Raw genomic sequence first — 24,006 nt, 5'->3', positions numbered from 1 at the left:
AATAATCAGGATTCAATGTTGAAAGAGGTATACCCTTTTATATTTTCTATATTCGATTTTGATCAGATTAGTACAGCGGAAACGTCATTAGCGTCCCTCTGTAATAATGTCAGCTAAATGCCATGCATACTAACTCTGACTCCATCTGGCTATATATAGTGCTGTATTGTATCCAGTTCATTCCCGGACTGCGGTGTGGTCCGTTCTTAGATTCAGCTGTCCGTGACAGCACCTGTCTCTCTCCGTCACTGCTTTCCTTTCTTTGACTCTGCCAGCTGATGTCTCTCACATGTACAACACAGAGACTCAGCCAAGCCAAATACTGAGATCACATACAAAGCTACACGTTAATTCTGTTCAGATTCTGTGTGGTTCTGGATTCAGTGAACTACCATGTCCCTGAGTGCCGTTTCACCAACAGACAGTTCCCCGGGTCTGTTTTCAGATGATGATCTCTTCCTGGTCCTGATGTCATGCAGCTCTTGAAGTGCTTCTGACCAAGGAGTCTTACCTGAGCAACCGGACCTTCTCAATCTGGCCTAGGGACATGAGGAGAAGGTCACGCAGCTCTGACCTGTAGATCTGAGGCAGGACTGATAGATTCTTGGCTTCTGCATCTTCTTCAGATGGAATGTTCACTATTACGATAAATCTTTCCGATGACGGCTGTTGTGTTCATCTCCAATTTCAGATTCATGCAGATTTGCACAACTATGCCAAAGAATTGCTCAAGTGTGGAGATGAGACATCATGATGTCCATGCGATGTCTTCCTGCATCTGTGTCAAATCCATCACTACAGCTCAGTGGGGTAGAAAGCAGAGATGAAGTCTAAAACAATGACTGGAGAGGCCAGATTACTGGGTACTTAGTGTCGATACAGAGGACATGGTACAGACTGACTGCATTATCTGCTGAGTGGTTTGCATAGGCAAACAGTTGGGCTTGAGGGGTGGGTTTAAGGTATATCCAGACAATCAAATCATTTCATGACGATTGACGTTAAACCCAGAGAACTCAGAAATATGAAATTAAGGAAAAGGGATGAAACTGTACGGTGTCCAAATTAATATACATTCAAAGAACAATGCACTGCTACTCCTGTGAAATAATGTTACAAGGGCAGCCGCAAAGCATATCAGGATATTAAATGATTTTTAAAATGCATATTGATTTGCAAAAAAATGCAAATGATTTGATTTGATGTGTCCCTTCTTTTTTTAAAAAACAAAAAGCTATGCGCTTCCAGTGCTGTAGGTGGCGGTAATGCATCCTTAGTTGAAGTGTCAAACGCTATATAACAAGGAGAAAAAGAAATACGCGTAGAGCTAGTTGGCAATCAGAGAAATTGATTTTCATTTAGTCTTAATAAAGTACACAATTATAGATTTACTCAGATGTCGTCACACTTGGAGAAGTGTGCGAGAAACCTTTTAGTGTGCGAGAAATCGAACTTCATGAATGAAGAGTCACGTCACGAAATACACGTGTCTAAACACAGCTTCAACTATAAGGTGGGTTTACTTCTGAATAGCTGTTCACTTACACTCAGAGATGTAGTTCTCCACTAACTCAGAATATTGGTCATACTATTGCTTTATTTCACCAAAAATGGTTTCATGTATTGTTTTATGTCATTTTAGTTCCGCATATGAATATGAGATAGGTGTTACCTTACGAGGTTCATATAACATCGCGTCCAGGGACAGTTAGGGTAACCTAACTGTTTCTATAACAGGATGTTTACAGGTGTTAATGTGGTCTCACGTTTCCCATGAAAGATATCCACATGACATGCATTTAGCGTAGCGAAATTGTAAATATTTCCTGAAAATAGGACACTGAGATGTCTGGAAACTCCTGTGGATTACATGAATGAATGATAGGACAGCAATGTAACAAGATAAAAGAAAACAAACATCTTCAGGAACACAATGCATGAATCAAAATAGATGTTGTAAAAAAGTTTTTACATCTGTGGGGCAAACATAGTTTGCATTCCAGGTAAAGTGGAGAGAATGACGTGAGATTCAAAACGTCTACTGAAAGCTCCATGTCTCCTAGTATGAGTCACACATACAGGTGGCGCTGTGTCTGTTGACCCTTTGGGTTCTTATTTTTTTATTTGCCTCTGTAAAATGTGTAGGAGTGGTGGTGTCTTTCATGAAAGAATTTGTACCTGATTAATTAATCAGGGTTATTGATGCATTTTGAGTATAATTGTCCCTTAAAACTCTCTTTTTGTCCTTGCCTTGCAGATTTCTTTATTGATGCCGGAATGTGGAGTCCTGCCTGTTGATGTAGCAAAAGTTATCAGCAATTTCAAATCGTATTTCTTGGTCCAGGATCAACCAGTTTATAAGTTCCTGGAAGAAAAGTTTCTTGACATAGTTAAGAAAGGTAAGATTGAAGAGTTGACCACTGCCCTGTGTGTTTCCTTCTATTTCCTCCCTCAATCTGGTTCTCCATTGGTTTCCATAGGTGGGTTTTACGCATTGTCCTACAAAACTCGCATTGATGAAGACAACGTAGTGGCACTTTTGTCCAGTGGTGAGTATTGTATTATCAGTTATATCGACGGGAAGCTTGACATTTTTGCTTGCCGGTCATGGACACTACAAAACTGACATGAAGCTTTTTGGAAATTCAGATGTTTGTATTTGGTACTGATGTAGTCAAGGATATTTTGTGGTCTTCCTCAAGATTAACCATTTTAAGTAATTCATCTTGTTCAACTTGTCCCTTTCTCTCCAGGACATTTGATCTTGTCACTGAATAAGGACACGTACCAGCATCTTGGCCTAGAGGGAAAACCATCAGTGTACAAGCACAAAACGGACATGAGATATGGTAAATGCCTTTAGGGCTTTAGATATGATAAATGCTGTTAGGGTAAATGCCTTTATCTGTCAAAATAATACTGTTTAAATAGCTCAGTAATTGTATGTTATCATGTCAACTGTAAATATGCATTCCCTCATTATGTTCTGTGCAATGTCTCATCTTGCAGTTGTAACTGTGGACCTGACGGATAAATCTATGGTCCCTGGTACAAAGCGATACCAGCGTGTGCTGCTGAGTCTGAAAGAGAGGGTTCCACTGAAGAGTGATTTCCTTTGGACAAGATGGCCACCAGGTTTGCTGCACCAGTCCTTCAGCTATGCTTGCCACAGTGTAACGTACACTGTAATACGAAATAAACCACGGTCCTGATGTATCCTTGTTTTGAGGTCTGTTCACACAGCAGCAAACATTTCCGGGGGGTAGTGTACCACATGGGTGAGCCGGTCTCAAAGAAGCATTCTGCCCAGAGATTGACTTTAATACTGCTCAGTATTAAAATTTGTGTTAGGGGTCATAGTGCATCAGGGCAGTGGCTAGGTGTCCAGCTAAGTGGAGCTAAGTCCACTGTTATCCATCATTATGTATTACAAGTGTATGTATTACTATTGATTCCCACAGATGTGATTAGCTAGCTTTATATCTACTATGTACCCTGTACTATGTAGCTAGCTTTATGCCAGCTTTGTAGCTTGAACAGTTTAACATTGTGTTCTCTATGTAACACGGTGTGAGACAATTCTTCTCATTGGCTACACGTTCTCTCTCTTGGGGACCAGACGATGATGGAGTATTGCAGGATCTTCTGTCTCAGTTCACGTATAAGGAGTGTAGACCCACCTTCGTCAGCCACAGCTTGAGAGAGATACGGTGTCCCACACTGCACCCCTCAGACCTGCGGGGAAACACGCACTCCTGCAGCCCAGCAGAGTTCCTGGAGTGGCTAGGCTCAGTCAACCTGAAGATCTGCTGGTGAGTAGACTCTGAAACTGTGTGTTTGGTATGGCTGTGTCTTGTGGGCTCAAGAGGACATGTTGTTTGTATCTTTGCAGTGACAACTCCGCTTCCAGTTTCCTGTCTACGTATGTGTGTCCAGAGCCCAGTGCTCCAGTCAGCAAAGCCGTGCTGTGCACAGTCACTGGTCTCATCCCTCCAGAGGATGTCTATACTCTTCTCCAGGAACTCAGGTAAGCACGAAACAACACTCTGTAGACTGAGCCATGCTTTATGGAACTGGTGAAACTGGAGGCCATCTCTCTGATCATCTAGACGGTGTTTGGCTGAATCGGGCTTTCCGGCCTGGGTTTCCCTCACCGTGCACGGCTTTGCAGACAGCCCGGTCTCCTGGGGATCCACAGAGCATGGGTTCCTCAAGGGAGGGGAGAACTTCTACAATGTTGTTTGCTTTAAGAACCAGGACTACTGGTTGCACATGGCTACAGGTTCACAAGATGGCTGCCCTCCATGATGTACCACGTCTGCACTGGAGAAGAATACTTTTAGCTTTGTGCATATTTTTAGTTAAACTGACTTAAACACTTGTCTGTGAAGTGAAATTTTGCTTCGAGGGCATCTGTACACACGTTTTTAATGTGTGAAAATATTTTTTTATACAAAATAAAATTGGTTTTGTCTGCAGATTGTTATTAATAATAAATGAAACTACAGCTAATATTTTCTCCCATAATGTCAGTACTTAATTAGGGGAGTTCACTGTAGCCATAACATCAGTAACTCATTATGACTTGCCCGTCTTTGATCTTAATAATAAATCTGGCATATAAGCAGTGGTTAGGCAATTTTCTGTTTGGCTGTTCTGGTTAGTTATGCAAATCTTGCAAATACAGTCTGGGCTCAAGATCCTTTAGTCTTCAGCAGACCCCATGATTTACGCATACATATGCTGGTCTAAAGATTACAACTGAATTCCATCTGTCCTTTATATGAAAAAAGATGGTACAAGGATGCTAGTGCAAAAACGGTGTTAGCCGTGACAAGTATTAGACTGTAGAAAAAAAAGGATCATAGCTCATTTGCCTGGTGTAGTTTTCATCACTGTTATAGGTAGCAACAGCATGACATTGGTTGACCACAGGATGTCGACGAACGTTTTGGCACGAACCCTCCGCGTCACCGGTCACGTGACTGACTCGCTTCAACACCGACTCCCGAGTCACTGAGTCGGCTCAGCGCTGCCCTGGAAGTTTCGGACCACTATTTTGAGTTTGTCATCACCGAACTGGACCGAAGTTATTCGCGTAGCGCGGCGCGAGAGTGATCGCTATACCGTCGCGCATCAAGTCAGATCTCGCAACGCGACGGGAGCAGAGGAACTAGAGCAGAAGTAGAAGTGGAGAAAGACTTCAGTCGGGATTTACTCCAGCATCGAGTACTACCAGGCCATGATGGCCGCAGAAGAACTCTACGAGGTGACTCTCAGCGAAATAACAGTGTGTCTATCACCTAATGCCGTGCTAATATTCCAAACCATTGTTTGTTCTTCTCTATACTAATCCAGCCGGTAGGTCCCTGGGGCCTTAAAGTGGGCAGGATAGCTAGCTGGTTGTGTTTAAAAAGGCTCGTACTGAAGATGAGCTGGTTGCTAGCAGCTAGTCGCTGTGTGGAGGCTCCTCGCTTCTGCGCAGGAACCTTCATCTCCATAACATGGTCCGTTTCACGACGCTGGTCTTCTCGGGCGGACCGGATACGAGTTTCATAAATGTAGGGGGTGGGAAATAAATGTATTTTAAGTAGAAGACCTTAAGAACTTCCAAGTGAAACTTTACCCTGTCCAAAAAAGTTGTTTCTTCTCTTTTCGTTGCGGGTTTTGGTCTTGTCCACCTCCTGAGGAACACACAAAGCGAGGTTCACAAGGGCTCCCGAAGTTTTCACGTACCGCATTGGTTTCCATGTCCTAGAAATAAACCACAACCCCAGAACAACGCTGCGAAGGTCTAACTTTACTTAAGTGTGATTTATTATTGATATCAGGATTATTCACCAGTCATGAAAGGGAAATGGGCCACATTGTAGTAGAAGGTGGAAACTGACAGTATGTGATACAGGTCTGTTTTTTTCATAACCAATCTGAACCAAAATCCAAGTGAGAATATCACAGCCCTGTCTGTGTAGTTACAGCCAGCTCTGGAGTTCTTATTATATAATAAAACCATTCGTCTCCCAGACCTCCCTCTCATCTCCAGACCTCCAGACCACTCCTCTCAGACCTACTGGTCTGCCTTACAACCAGTAGGAAATAACGTAAAATGGAACCATTGGCCATGGAGACACTCTTTCCCCTTCACTGACTAGGCTAATCACAGACATTGACAACGGACACATTCATGATGTAAAAATCTCATCATTTTAGGTTGGTCTTTGAAATGTAGATTTGTGTTGTTTCAAGGTCCCACTACAAGGCAACCTATAAATCTATTTAATCAAATTCTTTATAATCAGATATGTAATTTTCATATATAGCCCCAGATAGGACATACAAGTTTTGCCAGTGACCAGTGAAACTATCAAATTACATATTGTACCCATAGTTCTGTATATATGCAGGTTATGCCACGCGTGCAGATTATCGCCCAAATCCTAATCTCACATGAAATCTGGATCCTCACACACTGCACTGAAGCGTTAGCTGCAGGTAGCAATAGCTGAACCCCATGGGCTTTTCACCCTAACAGTGTAGCTCACCTAATCTTGGTGAGAAGCGCTTGTACCGTTGTTGCAGGGATTTTCTCTTTAGTAATAGGTTGGCAAATGTGACTTTGTTGCTGTTGTTGCTTCCGTGGGGCCCGGTGGCTCTTTGGTGCGTTTGAAACTGCACACACGTGGTCAGGCAGTGATTGCACGTGTGTGAACAGCCAATATCAAATATAAACATGTAAACAGTGCTTCACTTTAAGATCATCTGAGCATAGTCGCAGGGTTTGTAAACAGAAATTGCGTAGAACATAGCTGTACATAAACCATACTTGTGCATGAATCACATCTATGAAATATAACCTTTCAATTTACGTTAAATTTGTAATCCAAAACCTGAACATTTAAATTGTGTAGCATTTGTCAGTCTTATGTCATGGGCATTAATTCAGCAGGTATAATGATGTAGTGACGGTGATAGAGTCTAATTTAGGGGGTGTTTGTGGTCCTGACAACCTGACAACTTGTGGTCCTGACAACGTCTAGCAGGACTCACGTTTCTCTAGTGGTTTTGTACGTAGGGGCACGTGTGGACTCAACCGTCATCTCTTCCTCTTGTAGGTTGAACGAATTGTTGGCAAACGTAAGAACAAGAAGGGGAAGACGGAGTACCTGGTGCGGTGGAGGGGCTACGGCTTCGAGGGCGACACCTGGGAGCCGGAGGGGAACCTGTCCAGCTGTGTGGAGTTTATCAGCGAGTTCAACAGTCAGGCCAGTGGCAGGCAGAAGGAGGTGACCTGTCTGCGCTCCACCCGACGGTCTCCCGGCACGGGCTCCGTCTCCGGCACCAACGCACGCAAGCAGGCCAACAGGCCTCCGCCTCAGAACACCAGTGTGGCCACCAGTCTGGGAAGGACTTCTCCACCCACCCCCAGCACGCCCATGAGTGGTGCTGCAAAGCTGCTCCACTCACCACAGAGCGCCCTGGATCACAGGGGAGCCGAAGCAAAAGTGGGCCCACAGCAGCGGCCTTTTCTGGCCACCCAGAGCTTGAGGCGCTCTGTAAGTGTGGCCTACAACAGCACCAGCGACTCAGCAAGCGGCGTTACTGACCCTGGCCCCGCCCCCATCCCTGCTCCCGCCCCTGGCCCCGCCCCCATCCCTGCTCCCGCCCCTGCCATCAGCACACTGCGCTGCAGTATGGACCTGGCCAAGTCTGGCATCAAAATCCTGGTGCCAAAAAGCCCGATGAACAGTCGGGCCGACTCGGAGGAGTCGGCCAGCGAGGCGGCCCACAGTCTGGAGCAGGGCGGGCAGGAGGCCGACACGGTTCCCCCCGAGGTGGCCGTCCAGGAGAAGCCCGTGGGCCTGGTGCTCGGGCCAGGACAGGAGCGCGCCCGCATGGGCACACGGCCGCGGACGCAGACCACGCCCCCTACACTGCAGGTCCCCATCACACCAGCCGCCGTGCACACGCTCAGCGGGAAAGGTACGGTGGCATTTACACCAAACGCTCCCCTAAAACGTGAACATGTACATGTATTTATCATCGCAATAGTGCCGTTTGTAATGAAACAGTAGTAAAACTGCATTATTAAATATTTAATTGGATTGAAAAAATTGGGAAGGTTTTGATGTGACTAGCATTCGTTGCACTATAGTTGTTGGAATGCAGTTGCTAAGACCTCAAGGTGTATCCATACCTGCGCGTTTAGATGTGGTGCAGTAATGATATCAGCCTACAGTACAGGTATTTGTGGGCGGAGCTAAACCCACAGACTCGTTCAGACTCAATATCTGTTTCCCAAGGTGCAGCTGGACTTCTGGAGGCCTCGTCAGCCAATGGGACGGGCAGCCTGCAGATGGGCCCGTCTGGAGCGGCGCCTTCTTCGGGCGTGACGGGCGCCATCGGGAAGCGGAGGATGGAGGAACGTTCTGCCTTCGACAAACGTCTGCGCTTCAGTGTCCGACAGACAGAGAGCGCTTATCGCTATAGAGACATTGTTGTGAAGAAACAGGATGGGTTCACGCACATTCTGTTTTCCACAAAAACCTCCGAAAACAATTCACTAAACCCTGACGTGAGTGTAAACATGTTACGCCCAGTTAATAAACAGCCTGATGTATAATAGTGATGGTTTTTATGTAGCAGAAGGGCACAGTTCAAAATAGTAATATATTTTTTGAGCATATTGAAAGTGAATGTGTTTTATCCTTTGTTCTTGTAGCAGTAATGGAGTTTGTTAGCTGAGTGCGTTTTTTTTTATTAGTAGTGGAGTGAGTTTGTGAACTGAATCCCTGTGTGTGTGTGTGTGTGTGTGTGAATGCTGCAGGTGATGAAGGAGGTCCAGAGCGCCATGGCAACTGCATCAGCTGATGACAGCAAGTTGGTTCTGCTGAGTGCAGTAGGCAGTGTGTTCTGCTTCGGCCTGGACTTCATCTACTTCATCAGACGACTCACAGACGACCGCAAGAGGGAAAGCATCAAGATGGCAGAAACCATCAGGTGAGCCCAGCGGGATTCCTGCATTGAGAACTGAGGTGTTTGGGCACAGAGGGTTAGGCTGTAGAGGTGCTTGGGTTCTGAGGGTTAGGGTATAGAGGTGCTTGGGTTCCGAAGGTTAGGGTATAGAGGTGCTTGGGTAGAGAGGTGCTTGGGTAAAGAGAGTTAGGGTATAGAAGTGTTTGGGCACAGAGGGTTAGGGTATAGAGGTGTTTGGGTACAAAGGGGTAGGGTATAGAAGTGTTTGGGCACAGAGGGTTAGGGTATAGAGGTGTTTGGGTACAGATTTAGCCTATAGAGGTGTTTGGGTACAGAGCGTTAGGGTATAGAGGTGTTTGGGTACAAAGGGGTAGGGTATAGAGGTGTTTGGGTACAGATGGTTAGGGTATATAGATGTTAGGGTATAGAGGTGTTTGGGTACAGATTTAGCCTATAGAGGTGTTTGGGTATAGAGGTGTTTGGGTACAGATGGTTAGGGTATATAGATGTTAGGGTACAGGGGTGTTTGGGTACAGAGAGTTAGGTTATATATTTGTTTGGGTACAGAGGGTTAGGGTATAGAGGTGTTTGGGTACAAAGGGGTAGGGTATAGAAGTGTTTGGGCACAGAGGGTTAGGGTATAGAGGTGTTTGGGTACAGATTTAGCCTATAGAGGTGTTTGGGTACAGAGCGTTAGGGTATAGAGGTGTTTGGGTACAAAGGGGTAGGGTATAGAGGTGTTTGGGTACAGATGGTTAGGGTATATAGATGTTAGGGTATAGAGGTGTTTGGGTACAGATTTAGCCTATAGAGGTGTTTGGGTATAGAGGTGTTTGGGTACAGATGGTTAGGGTATATAGATGTTAGGGTACAGGGGTGTTTGGGTACAGAGAGTTAGGTTATATATTTGTTTGGGTACAGAGGGTTAGGGTGTAAAATTTCGTTGCAGATGTTACACTGAATCTAAAGTGGCATGCTATCGTGATGGTATGTCCATCAGAACATAAAGGACAATGAACAGGTTGCCATTCCCATCTTCTTGATTAGAAGCCACATGTCCACAACAAGTAATTCAGGGTGACATCAGTAGTGCAGCTCACAACAGTTAGATCAGATGACGCACAAGGTAAGCATTCCAATGGTCTATGCACCATAAATACAAGACATTTGTCTGATGGTAAAAGTATAGGGGATATTTGATGGTGAATGAAGGAAATGACAAAGGATGTCAAAGGATGGTTGTCTGAGGTCCATTAAGGTCCTCTTCTGGAAGTATAGCACCTTTCATACATACATACATGCAACTTAAAGTGCTTTACAGAATACATTTAAAAAAGAAACATTAAGAGGAGGCAAAGATAAAAAGACAAAGGAAAATATTAAGAAATTAAAGATAAAAAGGAAACGGCACAATAAAATAATGTAATAAAGTGAATAAAGTAAATAAGATGGAATAGATTTAGGGTTGCTTAACTAAAACTAAAAGCTAAAAAGCAGATCTAAACATGAAAGTTTTGACACTCTTCTAAAGCTGTGCAGGGATGAAATGCCTCTGAGCTCTTCAGTAAGAGAGCTTTGGACCATAGTGGCTAAAAGCCCCCTCGCCAATCTTTAATCGGCTTTTAGGAATCACCAGTAGATTTGTTTGAAGACCTGAGAGACCTGACTGGAACATATCCAACCACTGAGGTAAGGAGGAGCAAGACCATGAAGACATTTAAAAACCATGACTAGAACCTTAAAATATATTCTAAAGCTGACAGTTAACCAGTGCAGTGAGTGGAGTGGAGGTGTAATATGATCCCTCTTTCTCCTGCGGGTGAGAACCCTTGCAGCAGCGTTCTGAACTTGCTGTAGGTGAGAAATAGAGCTTTCTGGAAGAGCAGATAGAACAGCGTTACAATAATCTAGCCTTGATGTGATAAATGCATGGACAAGTTTTTCACTATCAGCAGGAGAGAGCATATCTCGGATCTTAGCATTGTTTCGGAGTTGAAAAGAAGCTGTCTTGCATGTAGTCATCATGTGTGATTTGAAGCTGAGCTCATTATCAAAGGTTCTTAACACATTGTCTGGCATTCAGATTAATTTGATTTAAATAAGTCTGGACATCATTCCTTTGTGAATCACTGCCAAGAACAAGAACCTCTGTCTTCTCTTTATTTAATTGCAGAAAATTGTCAGACATCCATGTCTGTATATCATCTATGCAGTCAAACAGTGAGCAAATTGATTTTAGGGCTAGAGAAATGTAAAGTTGAGTGTCATCTGCATATTGATGATAACTAATACCATGTTTATTAATGATATGTGGTAACGGAAGCATATATAGGTGTAATAGTAACGGCCCAAGAATTGATCCTTGGGGGACGCCACAAGTTATTTTTTGACATGTGGAGGAAGAGGTACCTAATGCTACATAGTAATCACGCCCAGTTAGGTACGATCTAAACCAGTCTAAGACTAAGGCACTAAGGCCTACCCAGCTCTGTAGTCGATCAAGAAGTATTTCATGATCAACTGTGTCAAAAGTGGCGTTTAAATCTAGCAGAAAAAGGACTGAGAGTTTGCATGTTGCGTACTGACCAGTCACGCTGTCTACATTCTGATTAAGAACAGGGCTGCCCTCACTTTAGCCTAAATTCCAGCACTTTTCACAATGGAACACAATGCAACATAAATTTTCGTCAGGTAAATGTTCCTTCCCCTGTTTTTGAGGGGTGTTTCTTTATACTACCATGTATCGTTTCGGAGAACACTGCAAAGAATGTGACGCGGCAAGTATAAACGCCTCCGCCGTTTGCGCGAGATGTGCGGAGTCGCACGCTATGGTGACCTGCTAAAGTATAATCCATAATAAGCGCTTTGTGACAACATGTGTTGTGAAAAGCGCTATACAAATAAACTGATTGATTGATTGAATAAGTAATCCAGCCTTGACGTGGCTCAGGGATTACGTCACACGCAGCGCCGTGTGGTCGTTAGGGTTATTTAAACAAATTTAAACATGGGTCTGTGGCGGGAGCAAAGTGCGGAGTGTTAAGGAGCGATTTCGATTGAAGGATCGTGCTCTCTGTCTGAGATTTTTTATTATTATTTTTTTTTGCTGATGCTGGTCCAGCATGGCGCGTGCCAGTGATTGTGCCTCGGCGTGCCAATGGTGACACGCGTGCCATAGGTTGCCGACCCCTGGTATAGAGTATACAGTGCTGCACTGAAGGGACTGTGACTACTTGGCCGGCGAACTAGAACCATAAATATAGAACCACCTTTTAACCACAATTACGGATTTGTGCTAATGGGTCCCCCAATGGAGGATGGGTTCCCTTTTGAGTCGTGGTCCTCCCGAGGTTTCTTCCTAATCCCCACCATCATATGGAGTTTTTACTTGCCACTGTTGCCTTTGGCTTGCTCCTTAGGGATCTGGACCCATACGATTGTAAAGCTGCTTTGTGCACTATATAAATTAATTTGACTTTGATGATAAAACCCTTACAAGTAGAGAAGAGAATCACTTCGCAGTCTTGACAAAACCTGCATGCAGAACCAACAATGTGTGCGCCCTACGGTAGAAACGCCGGGTTTTCCTGTGTAAGAACACGCAATGTTTTTATCCAACACGTTGCGTATTTCAGACGTCCTCTCGGTCATTACGGCACATCCGTGCAGCAGTGATCCTTTACAGAGGACTCTGTATCCTGCCCTCGTCCCAGGGGGCCTAGCAGTACTTCTGTTTTTTAACTTCTTGCTTTAGCAGAGCGTTTATACCCGTTTGTGTACAGCTGCATTCTCATGGCTTTAGGGGTTGTGTGTGTGTTTATAATTTTTGAGTAAAGGTTGTGCTGCTAATAATGTGCGGAAGTCAGGAGTAGCAGAAAAGTATGTGAGGGTGGTGCAGGATATGTATGAGAACAGTGTGACAACAGTGAGATGTGCGATAGGAATGACAGATGGGTTTAAAGTGGGGGTAGGACTACATCAGGGATCAGCCTCGAGTCCCTTCCTGTTCGCAATTGTCATGGACAGACTGACGGATGAGGTTAGGCAGGAGTCCCCTTGGACTATGATGTTTGCTGATGACATTGTGATCTGTAGTGAGAGTAGGGAGCAGGTGGAGGTGAGCTTGGAAAGGTGGAGATATCCTTTGTAGACAAAAAGGGAATGAAAGTGAGCAGGAGTAAAACAGAGTACATGTGTGAATGAGAGGGTAGACGGTGGACAGGTCCAGTTACAAGGAGTTGATATGGTGAAGGTTGACGAGTTTACCTACTTAGGGTCGAGGGTACAGAGTAATGGAGGAAGTGAAAGAGGTAAAGAAGAGAGTGCAGGCAGGGTGGTTTGGATGGCATAGAGTGTCTGATAGAAGGGTGTCGGCTAGAATGAAAGGAAAGATCTATAGGACAGTAGTGAGATCTGCTATGTTGTATGGACTGGAGACAGTGGCACTTACAAAGAGAAAGATGAGGGAAATGGAGGTGTCTGAGATGAAGATGTTGAGATTCTCATTTGGAGTGACGAGGAAGGATAGGATGAGAAATGAGTTTATTAGAGGATCAGCGCATGTAGCATGTTTTGGAGATAAAGTTAGAGAAGCGAGATTGAGATGGTTTGGACATGTACAGAGGAGGGAGGAGAGGTATATTGGTAGGAGGGTCTTGAGGATGGAACTTCCAGGCAAGTGGAGGAGAGGTAGACCTAAGAGGAGGTTTATGGATGCAGTGGTAGAGGATATGAGAGTGGCTGGTGTGTCAGTGGAGGACACTCAGGACAGGGCCAGATGGAGGAGTTTGATCCACTGTGGCGACCCCTAAACGGGAATGGCTGAAAGAAGAAGTTGTTGTGCTGCTAATCCTGGCGTCCCCGAGTACCTCAGAATATAAGTGTTAACTCCAGTGTTGCTTCTTCCTCAGGACGTTTGTGAACACGTTCATCCAGTTCAAGAAACCCATCATCGCTGCTGTAAACGGACCTGCTGTTGGGCTCGGAGCCTCCATCTTGCCTCTGTGCGATGTCATCTGGGCCAACGAGAAGGCCTGGTTTCAGACGCCATACACGACCTTTGGACAGACTCCTGACGCCTGCTCTTCAGTCACCTTCCCTCACATCATGGGAGTTGCTTCGGTCAGTACTCAGTAGTAGTACCTACCTCAGTACTAGTACTGACAGAAAACTCTGAATGCTGCTGCTTGGGAACTGTTCTGCAGTGTGTAGTGATGCGGACAGGGGCGTTTCACCCTGGACGGCAGACAGGACAGAATTGTTAGACCGAGCTCTGGTGCAGTGTGCTAAAATCAGCCGGGTGAGCCGCACAGTCAGCACTTGAACACAGACGTCTGTGTCAGCACCTAAAAGAGCTCCCAGCTCCTCACCAGACATCTCGTCCAGAGGCTGCTCACTCATGCCCCCTGCTGTTTATCAATCGAATTACCATTAGTCATCCAATCATTAGAATTAAAATCGCATGGCAGAAAAAGTTTGGGAACCACTGATCAAAGCAGTGTTCTTAGAGAACCAGCCTGTGTTCGGGTTTTGTGCCTTGACGGAAGGTAGAGCCTGTTACCTTAATGCCTTTCGCTGAGAGCTGGTTTATACTGAGACACGTGCACCCCCTGCAGGCCAACGAGATGCTGCTTAGCGGGAGGAAGCTGACGGCGCAGGAGGCCTGTGCCAAGGGCCTCGTCTCCCAAGTGCTCTGGCCCGGCACGTTCCCCCAGGAGGTCATGGCTCGGATCAGGGAGCTGGTCTCCTGCAACTCGGCTGTAAGTCCCTCTTCATTTAAAACGGTTCAAAATTGCTTACGTCTGTGTATGAAATGCATTCCTACGTCAACTTTATTTCTTTTTCTTTTACAACATTTCATTTCATTCAAGGTCAAGCACAACTTCCTAAAATCAAATCATTTTCTCTTCTCACTCACCTGAAACCACTGTAGTCTTTTACATGCAGAATAACACATTCTCAGGAGCCTTCGTAACAGGGTACATACCATTAGGGCTTTTCAGTATTACCTGTTTGTGTTTGTAGTCTCCGGTCAAAGGTCATCTCCATCCATGAGCCTTTTTCTGTTCCCCCCCCCCCCTCCCCTTTTCGTATTTCATTTTACTTTATTGTTATGATGCCGCCGCCGCCGTCGTCATGGAAACCCCCTAGGTCCTGCGGGAGTCCAAGGCGCTGGTACGGAGCATTACCCGGGCGGCGCTCGAGCAGGCCAACGAGAGGGAGTGTGAGGCGCTGAAACGGGTCTGGGGCTCCCCCCAGGGCACGGACTCCATCCTCAAATACCTCCAGAAGAAGATCACGGACGTCTAAGTTAAGATGAAGAATGAAACGTGAATAGTTGCTGAGCTGCAGATGGTGGGACTCCATTTACAAGTGCCTGACGTGAGAGACGAGAACTTTGAATTTGACGTAACGGTAGAGTTGAACCTCAGTATTGGACCGTTTCTCATTAGTCTGTTGAAATACGGCATTTATTTTCCAGGACGTTTTTTAATTTAATCTGGAGATGTTGCTTGGCCACGCCCAATAATCCCCTTCACACACACACGAGGTGTCCAAACTTCCTGTTTATAACCAGCAGTGCGCTTGGTTCAGGTACTATGCAGAGAGGATAGATGTACTACCCCCTGAGTTCAGGTCATGGTCTGGCTTTGATCGGTCCTCTTTTAACCTTTTGTCATCTGTTCAAACTTTAATGTACTTTCTGAAGAAACCCGTAAATCCTTTATTCCCTCATGGTTTGGGAAACTTGTCAAGGCCTTAATATTAATTCATGTTCCATCGTGTACACACATCTCCAAATTATTCTTTTTTCAGCAAAATATCTTGACCTCAACACATTTGTACCACAGCTATGTTAGACTTCCACATATAAAATATGTAAAGTTATTTATACTGTTAACTATAGTATTTATTGAAGTGTTTGAGGATATTGTCATGTGTGGTTTCCCCTTTGAATTGGTTCACTGTAAATTAGATTTTCATTCGGTGCATCCCCTATTTATAATGGATTATGTAATTATGACAGCATAATTGTTTTTATCATTTATTTTGAAAATGAGTTTTGTTAACTTGTGTCCAGTAGGTTTTGTAAGTTTTAGGGGAATATGAGTAATGTTTAGCTTTTTTTTGTAACTTTTTCTACTATGAAACACTTCACTGTTTTACTTTATCTAATTTCTGGATTTAAAAAAATAGTTGATTAAACTGCTTGAAACTGGCTAAATATATTTCCTATTTCTGTCCCCTGTGAGAAACATTCAATTAAAAACAAAACTTTTGTAACTGGAAGTATATTTTTAGGGATCACTTTAATGTCAGTCAGTAACCTTATGCATCACTGTGACTTTCAAAAATGAGTATACAAGCGGTCTTGCAGTCTACACACTTTGTTAAAAGTTTACCACAGGACCACCGGTGCCAGAGTCTCGTCCAGGAGATTCAGAGAAGTCCGTCACTCAGACTAGACACAGACAGCTGAGATTAGCTCCAGCAGCCAAACAACTGGAAACCCCCCCCCCCCCCCCCCCCCCCCAATATTAGAGGGTGGCTACAGCAAAACCACGTTACACACATTCAGATCACATGTATCCAAGCAATAGTAACCATGTCGTACATTAGTACATACTGTTCCCTACGCCGTGCTGGGTAACATTCACCCGTGAAGACCAGAGAAGTTTGATGTCCCTCACCATGTTTTTAAGACATCAATGCGCACAGTTCTTGTGCTTCGCTGGTGTTGTGGTCACCTGTATCCCCCAGAGATGCACTGGGCTTGGCCCACGTGCCCTCGCACAGACGCTCTCACCTGGACGCAGTTCCACACCGCCTCATCCCGCTTCCATTGTACGGTTTGTTTTTATTTGATTATACATATAAATAATAAGGGGGGAGAATTCATACAGGATCAATCAGTGGACAGGAGCAAAATATAATCCAACATTCCTGAGTTTAGACTCTAAGGAATAAAAAAAATAAATTTCACACACCTTTTCCGCTTGGGAAAACGACAATTGGCAGGTGCTGAACTGAACATAAACATCACAACACACACGTTACAATACACACCGCACTGGGACTCCCCTATACTGCCATGAGCACCAACAGGGACCACCACCACCATCACAACAGCCCCTCCCTGGCCCACCCCGGGATCTTAAACGTTCAGCTGCGCAGATGTCATCTCCCCTAGGGCAGATAAAGGCTGGGGTTACTAGTACACAGCCTGGGTACTACACACAGGCACCAGCAGGAACCAATTCCACTGCAATAAAAATGGGACTTTAAAAAAAAAACCTGCCACCTTCCCCATCGGTTCCAGCTCCATCTGATAACGGGTGTGACTGCGTGCACGCACACGTGTGCGGTGTGTGTGTGTAAACCATTCCCACGCATTCAAAATGAAAACCCAAAAGCACTAACTTTAAAAGGCAAGAGTTTTCAACCAGTTTCAGCTGCAACTCTACGGAGGAAGACCCAATGCTGCTCGCATCCTCCTGAAGCCAGGGTGTACGTAGTAAAAAATAAAAAAAGAAGAAAATCCTTTATTAATGGCCGACTAAAACAGGAGACAGAGTGGAGGGACAAGGACGTGGCACGTCCCACAGAAAACGGATCAAAAGTGGACGTCTTCCGAAAAGCTGTTAGAGTTATGTAAAAAGGCTTTTCCGTTTCAGGAAGGTGAGATGGTGTCCAGAGAGGAGGCCGGCGATCAGGACCAGTTCGCCGAGGAGATTTCCGAGGTGACGCAATCCAGAGGCTGCCAGTAGCAGCTCATGAGGGAGTCGTACAGCTCTTCGCTCTGCTCCATGTACTGCCTGTTCAGAGCCTCCACGTCCACCTGGGGGTTCGGGTCTAGAGGAGATCACAGCAGACGCTCAGCCCACAGCTCGACGGTCCACACTCACCAGTTCATTATATGTAGTGTTATTACATGCGAAACGGACACAACTGGAAGGTGAATGAGAGGTTTTCCTCTGGGCACAGCAGGGCTAGAGGGGACTCCTCACTGCCCCTGCACTAGTAATAGGTGGGCTAACTAAAAACTAAACACATTACCTTCATTGTCTTCCTCAATCTCTTCTCCGGCATCATGTGACTGCTGCAGGAATAAAACAAAGCAGAGTTATAATGTAATAAAGTGATCCACAGGTGAGCGGGACAGGCGCAGGACAGAGCCTGGGTGAACGTCTCATCACCGTTCCCAGCTGATTCTGGTCCCCAGATGAATCACACCTGGGACCTTTGCTCCTCCTTAACCGTATATGCAAATGTGCTACTTGTTGAATAAAAATGTATGTTTTGTAACTTTAATAGTTTCAGATAACACGTAAAATCTGTTTCCAATCAGAGGTATGTTACTGGTCCAACCCCGCCCCTTACCTCAGCAGACGAGTGCATGTCTGGGGGCAGTGGTGGCATTCCCATTGGAGGGGGCGGTCCCATCATCCCAGGAAGTGGAGGAGGCGTGGCATAAGGGTTGTAGCCGTAGTTGTAGCTGTTGTACTGGTCATAACCCCAGTGCTGATAGTAATTGTTGTAGGGCTGTTGGTAGTACTGCTGCTGGTAATTGCTGTTGTAGCTGTGATTCTGGTTGTGGTAGCTGTTTGACTTGTTGCTGTAAAGTCAGTCAAAGGCAAAAGAGTTTTGGATGTGGTTCGGCCAACTGGTCTCCTAGTAATGTAACGCTTAAAGGAGCTACAGGCCCTGGACAAGTGGGCAGAAACGTTCATGTGTAATACACCTCACACACGAGCCCAAATCACCGCTCGAGATTTGGCTTAGTGAGCTCACATCATAACCTTGTACTGAAAAACAACACACTCGAGCCAGATCACAAATGTCTCTTTTCAGATACGGCGCCACTATCACGGATATCGTGTTTGTACTCCACAGCGAGTGGACGGCGTAGCAAACAAGGACACCGCGCCGAGAGATTGGGAAGTACCTTTTGTTGACGGCGATGCTTATTCTGATGGGCTTCCCGCCCAGGCCCGCCGCGTTCTGGAACTCCTCCAACGCCTTCTTCTGTTCGCTCTCGTCACCGAACTTGACGAAGCCGTAGCCCCTGTTGGAGCAGGACAAGGCCTCATCACCACCCTCCCCACCACAGCGCCCAGGACCAAACATGCAGTATAGAAACGTATTTCAAAGTGTTCCAAAAAAGAAATCAGAAATTAATTTGATGGTAGAACTTAAACTTTTCTTTTACTTTTAACATGAAGTAGCATCACTTCATATGTGAGTTGCTCTTGCTTTAACCCTATATGGGGAAAACAATAGTTTTAGCAGATTTGTAACAAACGCAAATCACATCCATGTATAGTGCGGCCTCTTTTGGGAAAAGCAGGATGAGGAAAAGTAACCAGCTGATAAAATCGGATAAAAGGAATCATACATCAGTTACAGGACATCCAAGACCTGCTAATAAACGCATCCTCACTGCACATTAGTAGAGAAGAGCGGAGGGTGTGTGGGGTGTGGGCCAGGGTCTTACCGCGAGTTACCGTAGGGATCTGTCACAACTTTGGCCCCCTTGCATGAAGGGTATTTTTTCACAAAGAACTGATGCAGCTGATAGTCATCCACATCCGACGTGAGGTCTCCAACAAAGACAGAAAACTCAGGGCTGTGGAGAGAGAGAGAAGAACTCAGGAAACCAAGCAGCAGATCTGGAACTGCGGTAGATTCTGCTCTTGAGACCGGCACAGAAATAACCCATCAGCTCGCCACTTGTGCCCCTCATGAGCCTGCTTTTTATAAAGTTTAAAAAAAAAAAAATAAATCATATGCTTCGAACTTCATAAGGAATTGCAGCTTCATAACGGAGATTTTAAATGAACCCTGCACCATAGCGTGTGGGCTGTAAACCTGCCTGCCCAGTTAGCTGAAGGAACACTCGCCCTTTATGAACCGCAGTGGCCGAGTCCAGTGTGTAGACCAGCATCTGTTCCTCGGGTGGCAAACACGAATGATGACAGCATGATGTCTAGCAACAACTGCTAAGACAGGACTGATTGGTCCCATTCGCTGCAATTCAAATTCATTTGCGTTTTGCAGTATTTAAGACCTCTAGAGATCTTCACAATGCTATTTAAAGCTTTAACATTTTACAAAACCCACATTCTATCTTTTCCCACACTTTCTCTTGACTGCTAAAGGCTATTCGTACCCTGTATTAACTGAACTTAGCTGTGTTTCTTTGCTAAAGACTTGACACTTTTCTTTGAGATGTTTGTATTTTTGATTCTCATTTACACATTTCAGTGCATACTGAAGTCATTCAGTCCTGTTGTTTGTAACTCAAATTCTGCCTTTTCACAATCTAAAGAGAATTACTCATGCATGTCTCATCATGATTGGTCTATTACAATGCCATATATACTTGCCTTAGTCAAGGGAGTTTGGCAAGACTCCAGCTGGTTCAGAAAGCAGCTGCTCTTAATGTGAACTGCTCATTACAACCCAGTGCACGCTTTTCTCTCCCCACTGGTTGCCAGTGAGATTTCGGGCTGATTTAAAAGTACTGGTTCTTACTTTTAAGGTGTAGGACCTGAATACATTTGTGCATTGTTATTTCCAGTACAAGCAACAGGTCGTTGAGGTGCTCTGTACCAATGTGTGTTGTAACAAGTGTGTCATACATCACGTGGAGTCGTGTAGACAAACATTCACTCACCCGGGCTCAGGTCTTTTTCCATATGTTGCATAATTCAGCTTGAACTTCCTGGGCTACAAGCAAAGAGAGAATAAAAACCCACACATCAAACTGCGGAATGGTTACGTTTTCCGAAGACATATTCTCTGGCAAATAAAGTGAATATCTTTAGAGTAAGGAAACGTTGGTATGATTACGTACCTCCGTCACTCAGAACTGGCTTTATCCCATTCGTCAGCTAGTTTACTCACCAGCTTCAAACAAAGTCAATTTATAAACAGCCTCAACCACCTTTACTCAGGAAGAAAGTTCGCTCTGTAACGTAATCACCACTTATATATGGAACTGCTTCTAAACACTTTCATATCACTATAAGGTGGGGGCCATGCTGGTTAAACTATCTTATAATAATCGAAGGCTACAGGTTTGAAACAGTAAATATGATGTAAACAGATTGTAAACTTTAGAGGTTCAGGGGCACAAACTCACTGGATTTGATCCTGGAACCAGTTTCCCGTTGAGTCTTTGCACACAGCGGTCAACACTGGCTTCATCTGCTAACTCCACAAAACAATATCCAGCAGAGCCTCTGGAGAAAGAGATGACCATGAACTTGCATGTAAAAAGCACAGGCAGTCTAGTGCTGGGAGACTAATACCAATGTCATGATTAATTGAACATTTTACTTATTACAGTTAATAAACGATTTTTGTTTTTTTTGTCCTTATAGTTCACAGACAAGTGTTAAGCTATTAAAGCTGGGATATTTTTTTCTAATGAAAGAGGTCATCCCTTGTTTTGATTAAAGGTATGTGGCTATTAATGAAGGAGGTGTGGTCATTTTGCTTTCTTCAGGTTTTAAAGCACATACCCTGTGACTCGATGTGTAATAATTTTAACTCCATATGCCGTCTCTCCCATGGTGCTGAAAGCTTGCTTGATGAAGTTTTCATCCATGTACGGGTCTAACTGTAGGACAAACCATGGTTAGCAAATTACCTCAATGAACAATTACAACATTTCACAGATGTGCAGGAAGGTGGAGACAGCATCCCAGAAGCAGAACATGTACTAATGTTTTCTAGCCCATAAAAACGTCATAAACTTCCACTATCATGGAAGCGTCGAGACATGATTTTTTTGCCTTAAAATCTGTAGTATTTGGTTTCTTAGATGAACATCACCAATTTACATACCTATCGTATCTGCTGTACTCTACGCTTTTTTGAGCCTCATATATTTTGAAGAAACATCACTGAGTTCAGTTTTTGTCCCTGCACAATGATACTGAACAATGATCCGGCTCAAGCACCCCTGTAAGGGTAAGTGGTCCGTAGCTGGACACTACGGACATCACAAACCTAATATTTTCAAAGGTTTTGTTTAAATGGGTTACAAGGAACGTACATAAGTGTAAGCCCCATGAGTCCTCATACAGGATTAACCTGTGTTGCTACACTATAGAGGCTTTATATACCAGAACAATACACGCCTCAGCTGACTGATCTGAGGGGAAAGAGGAATAATTTTTAACATAACCCTGACTAGCAAACCAGTCTCGCTACGAATATTTCATGTTTTATTCAAAATCCCAAGTAAGAAAACATTAGATCACAACTAATGTGTCTGTTGACAGGACAAAAAAAGTCCAAATTCATACGTTTTCTGAGACACGTAGTCAGCTAACCCGAGTTAGCCGCTAACTCTGTTAGCCGCTCCGCGAGCCGCAGCATACACTGCCTCGCGAGCGCGCGCGAGCGGCGAGGACGAATTCCGCCTTGTGGCCTTAACTTCACAATCGCGGCACCAATTCGTATTTGCGAGTACACTAACCAAGCCACATGTTTTCTGACAGAAACCACGCGAGTAAAACAGACATTTGAAGTACAGCTTGCCATTTTAGTCGCGGTTTAACGACTGCACACCTAATTCTCACAAGTTTTCTAAGCTTAAATGCTAAGCTAGTTAGCTAGCCAGTTAGCCCTCACGCGTTGCGAACCCTAAAACGACACAACTCCGTATTACTGAGGTAATAACGGTCCAGGTCTTACATCTCCCATCCACAGGCTCGTCATTCTGTTAAACATCTTCTCGGTAGAAATGGGACCGCTGAAGAAGAAATCTTTTTTTTAAAAAGCACAAAACACAACTTCCTTTGTAGACGCCGTTTGAGAGTTTTCCTGGAGAATATGACACTCGGACGTTAGTCTAAACATGGCCGATCTCGGTCTCCGCCTCTTCCTCCTCTTCTTCCTCTTTCTTTCGGGTTCACGGTGGGTCGCGAACACCCCACACACCGCCACCTCCTGAAGCCAGCGAAATAAAAATGCAAACGCCAAACGCAAGACCCTTAAACCCGGCCACCGGACGCGGATAACCCCACCTGAGAAGACTACTGTGTTCGTGACATTAAGCGCCATGCAGAACCTGCCTGCCTATTCTTCATTGTGAATTATGACAATAATTATTGTATGCCAAATGGGAAAACAAATAGAAATTAGACGTTATGTCTTAAGAGTTTCAGATGACGGAAAATAAGTAATTTGGTAGAGCAATTTCTTCTAATAACTAATGATAAATTGCTTGTGTAATTTATGAATTGTGTCAAGGAGGGCTTTGTCAGTCATGTACACATACAACAAATGTATATAAAAAATACACACACAAAACCATGAAATAACATCATATTAGCAGTGACAAGCGGTGGACTTGCTGCTTTTGAGTTCCTTCTGTCCACCGACTGGTGTGTACACAACAACGCTGTTACTATGTTCTGGAAACATACTATTTTCAATAACAATGTCATCCACCCTGTTGCCTCTGGTGTCAGAGGAAAGAAGTACTTATGTGCCTGTGTCATCATGTTCCCTGGGCATTCCTGCCTCCTGGGGAGAAACACAGCAGCTTCGTCGTTGCTTGTATCGGGTGTTTTCACTGCTCGGCAACAACAGAGGAGAGTGAGATGGAGGCACCAGCCCTTTACCCTCTGTAATCCTAAGCAAACCTTTTCCCATAAGTCAGTAATGCTGCACACAGCCTGCGAGGCAGATCCAGAGTACAACACTCAGGCCCTCACGCCAAAACAAAGTTGAAAAAGTTCAGAAAACGCCTCAATGAAATGAGACAAAAGCAAACGGACTGCGTCAATCACTGCACACCTGGAAACGCGTGGCCACTTCGTTGCACTAATGAAGAAGCTGATGTACCCAATGAAGGGTCAGGAAATCCCCAACCCTATGGCTAACTGGAATCCTTTCAGTGTTAATGTTTAACAAGCAGAACTGCTGCTGTGATGGAGCCCCTTCTGATCAAAGGATCTGCACAAGGCCAACAGATCTCGGCACAAAACTACGCCAGTGAAGTCAGAGTACCTCACA

The 24,006-nt window shown here is 44.7% G+C and overlaps 3 protein-coding genes across 4 annotated transcripts; 2 read left to right on the top strand and 1 right to left on the bottom strand.

Annotated features, from left to right (window-relative positions):
- The first annotated feature begins 445 nt into the window (after window positions 1–445).
- rpp40 (ribonuclease P/MRP 40 subunit) lies at window positions 446–4,478 on the top strand. Its single transcript, XM_076980877.1, has 9 exons — window positions 446–587; window positions 692–1,513; window positions 2,258–2,399; window positions 2,481–2,549; window positions 2,754–2,849; window positions 3,010–3,135; window positions 3,620–3,812; window positions 3,893–4,027; window positions 4,110–4,478. Exons 2-9 carry the CDS (start codon window positions 1,397–1,399, stop codon window positions 4,306–4,308), a joined length of 1,077 nt encoding a protein of 358 aa, XP_076836992.1. The 5' UTR covers window positions 446–587; window positions 692–1,396; the 3' UTR covers window positions 4,309–4,478.
- A 504-nt stretch (window positions 4,479–4,982) lies between these two features.
- Window positions 4,983–16,198, top strand: cdyl (chromodomain protein, Y-like). Of its 2 annotated transcripts, none has more exons than XM_076980875.1 (7): window positions 4,983–5,269; window positions 7,113–7,980; window positions 8,307–8,572; window positions 8,825–8,997; window positions 13,884–14,094; window positions 14,589–14,732; window positions 15,124–16,198. In XM_076980875.1, the coding sequence occupies exons 1-7, from the start codon at window positions 5,243–5,245 to the stop codon at window positions 15,280–15,282; spliced, it is 1,848 nt and encodes a 615-aa protein (XP_076836990.1). In that variant the 5' UTR covers window positions 4,983–5,242; the 3' UTR covers window positions 15,283–16,198. The 2 variants fall into 2 exon arrangements, with proteins under 2 accessions (XP_076836990.1, XP_076836989.1); XM_076980874.1 differs by having other exon boundaries at window positions 4,985–5,269; window positions 8,301–8,572.
- Window positions 16,199–16,345: 147 nt separating this feature from the next.
- Window positions 16,346–22,875, bottom strand: trnau1apb (tRNA selenocysteine 1 associated protein 1b). Its single transcript, XM_076980878.1, has 9 exons — window positions 22,681–22,875; window positions 21,501–21,598; window positions 21,119–21,218; window positions 20,651–20,703; window positions 19,469–19,600; window positions 18,920–19,039; window positions 18,355–18,589; window positions 18,031–18,073; window positions 16,346–17,826 (listed from the first exon to the last, which is right to left on the bottom strand). The coding sequence occupies exons 1-9, from the start codon at window positions 22,714–22,716 to the stop codon at window positions 17,684–17,686; spliced, it is 960 nt and encodes a 319-aa protein (XP_076836993.1). The 5' UTR covers window positions 22,717–22,875; the 3' UTR covers window positions 16,346–17,683.
- Between the last annotated feature and the right edge of the window lie 1,131 nt (window positions 22,876–24,006).

The sequence above is a fragment of the Brachyhypopomus gauderio genome, chromosome 19 (genome assembly GCF_052324685.1).
Source record: "Brachyhypopomus gauderio isolate BG-103 chromosome 19, BGAUD_0.2, whole genome shotgun sequence".
Taxonomy (NCBI): domain Eukaryota; kingdom Metazoa; phylum Chordata; class Actinopteri; order Gymnotiformes; family Hypopomidae; genus Brachyhypopomus; species Brachyhypopomus gauderio.
This window is presented reverse-complemented; position numbering and strand designations above follow the sequence as displayed.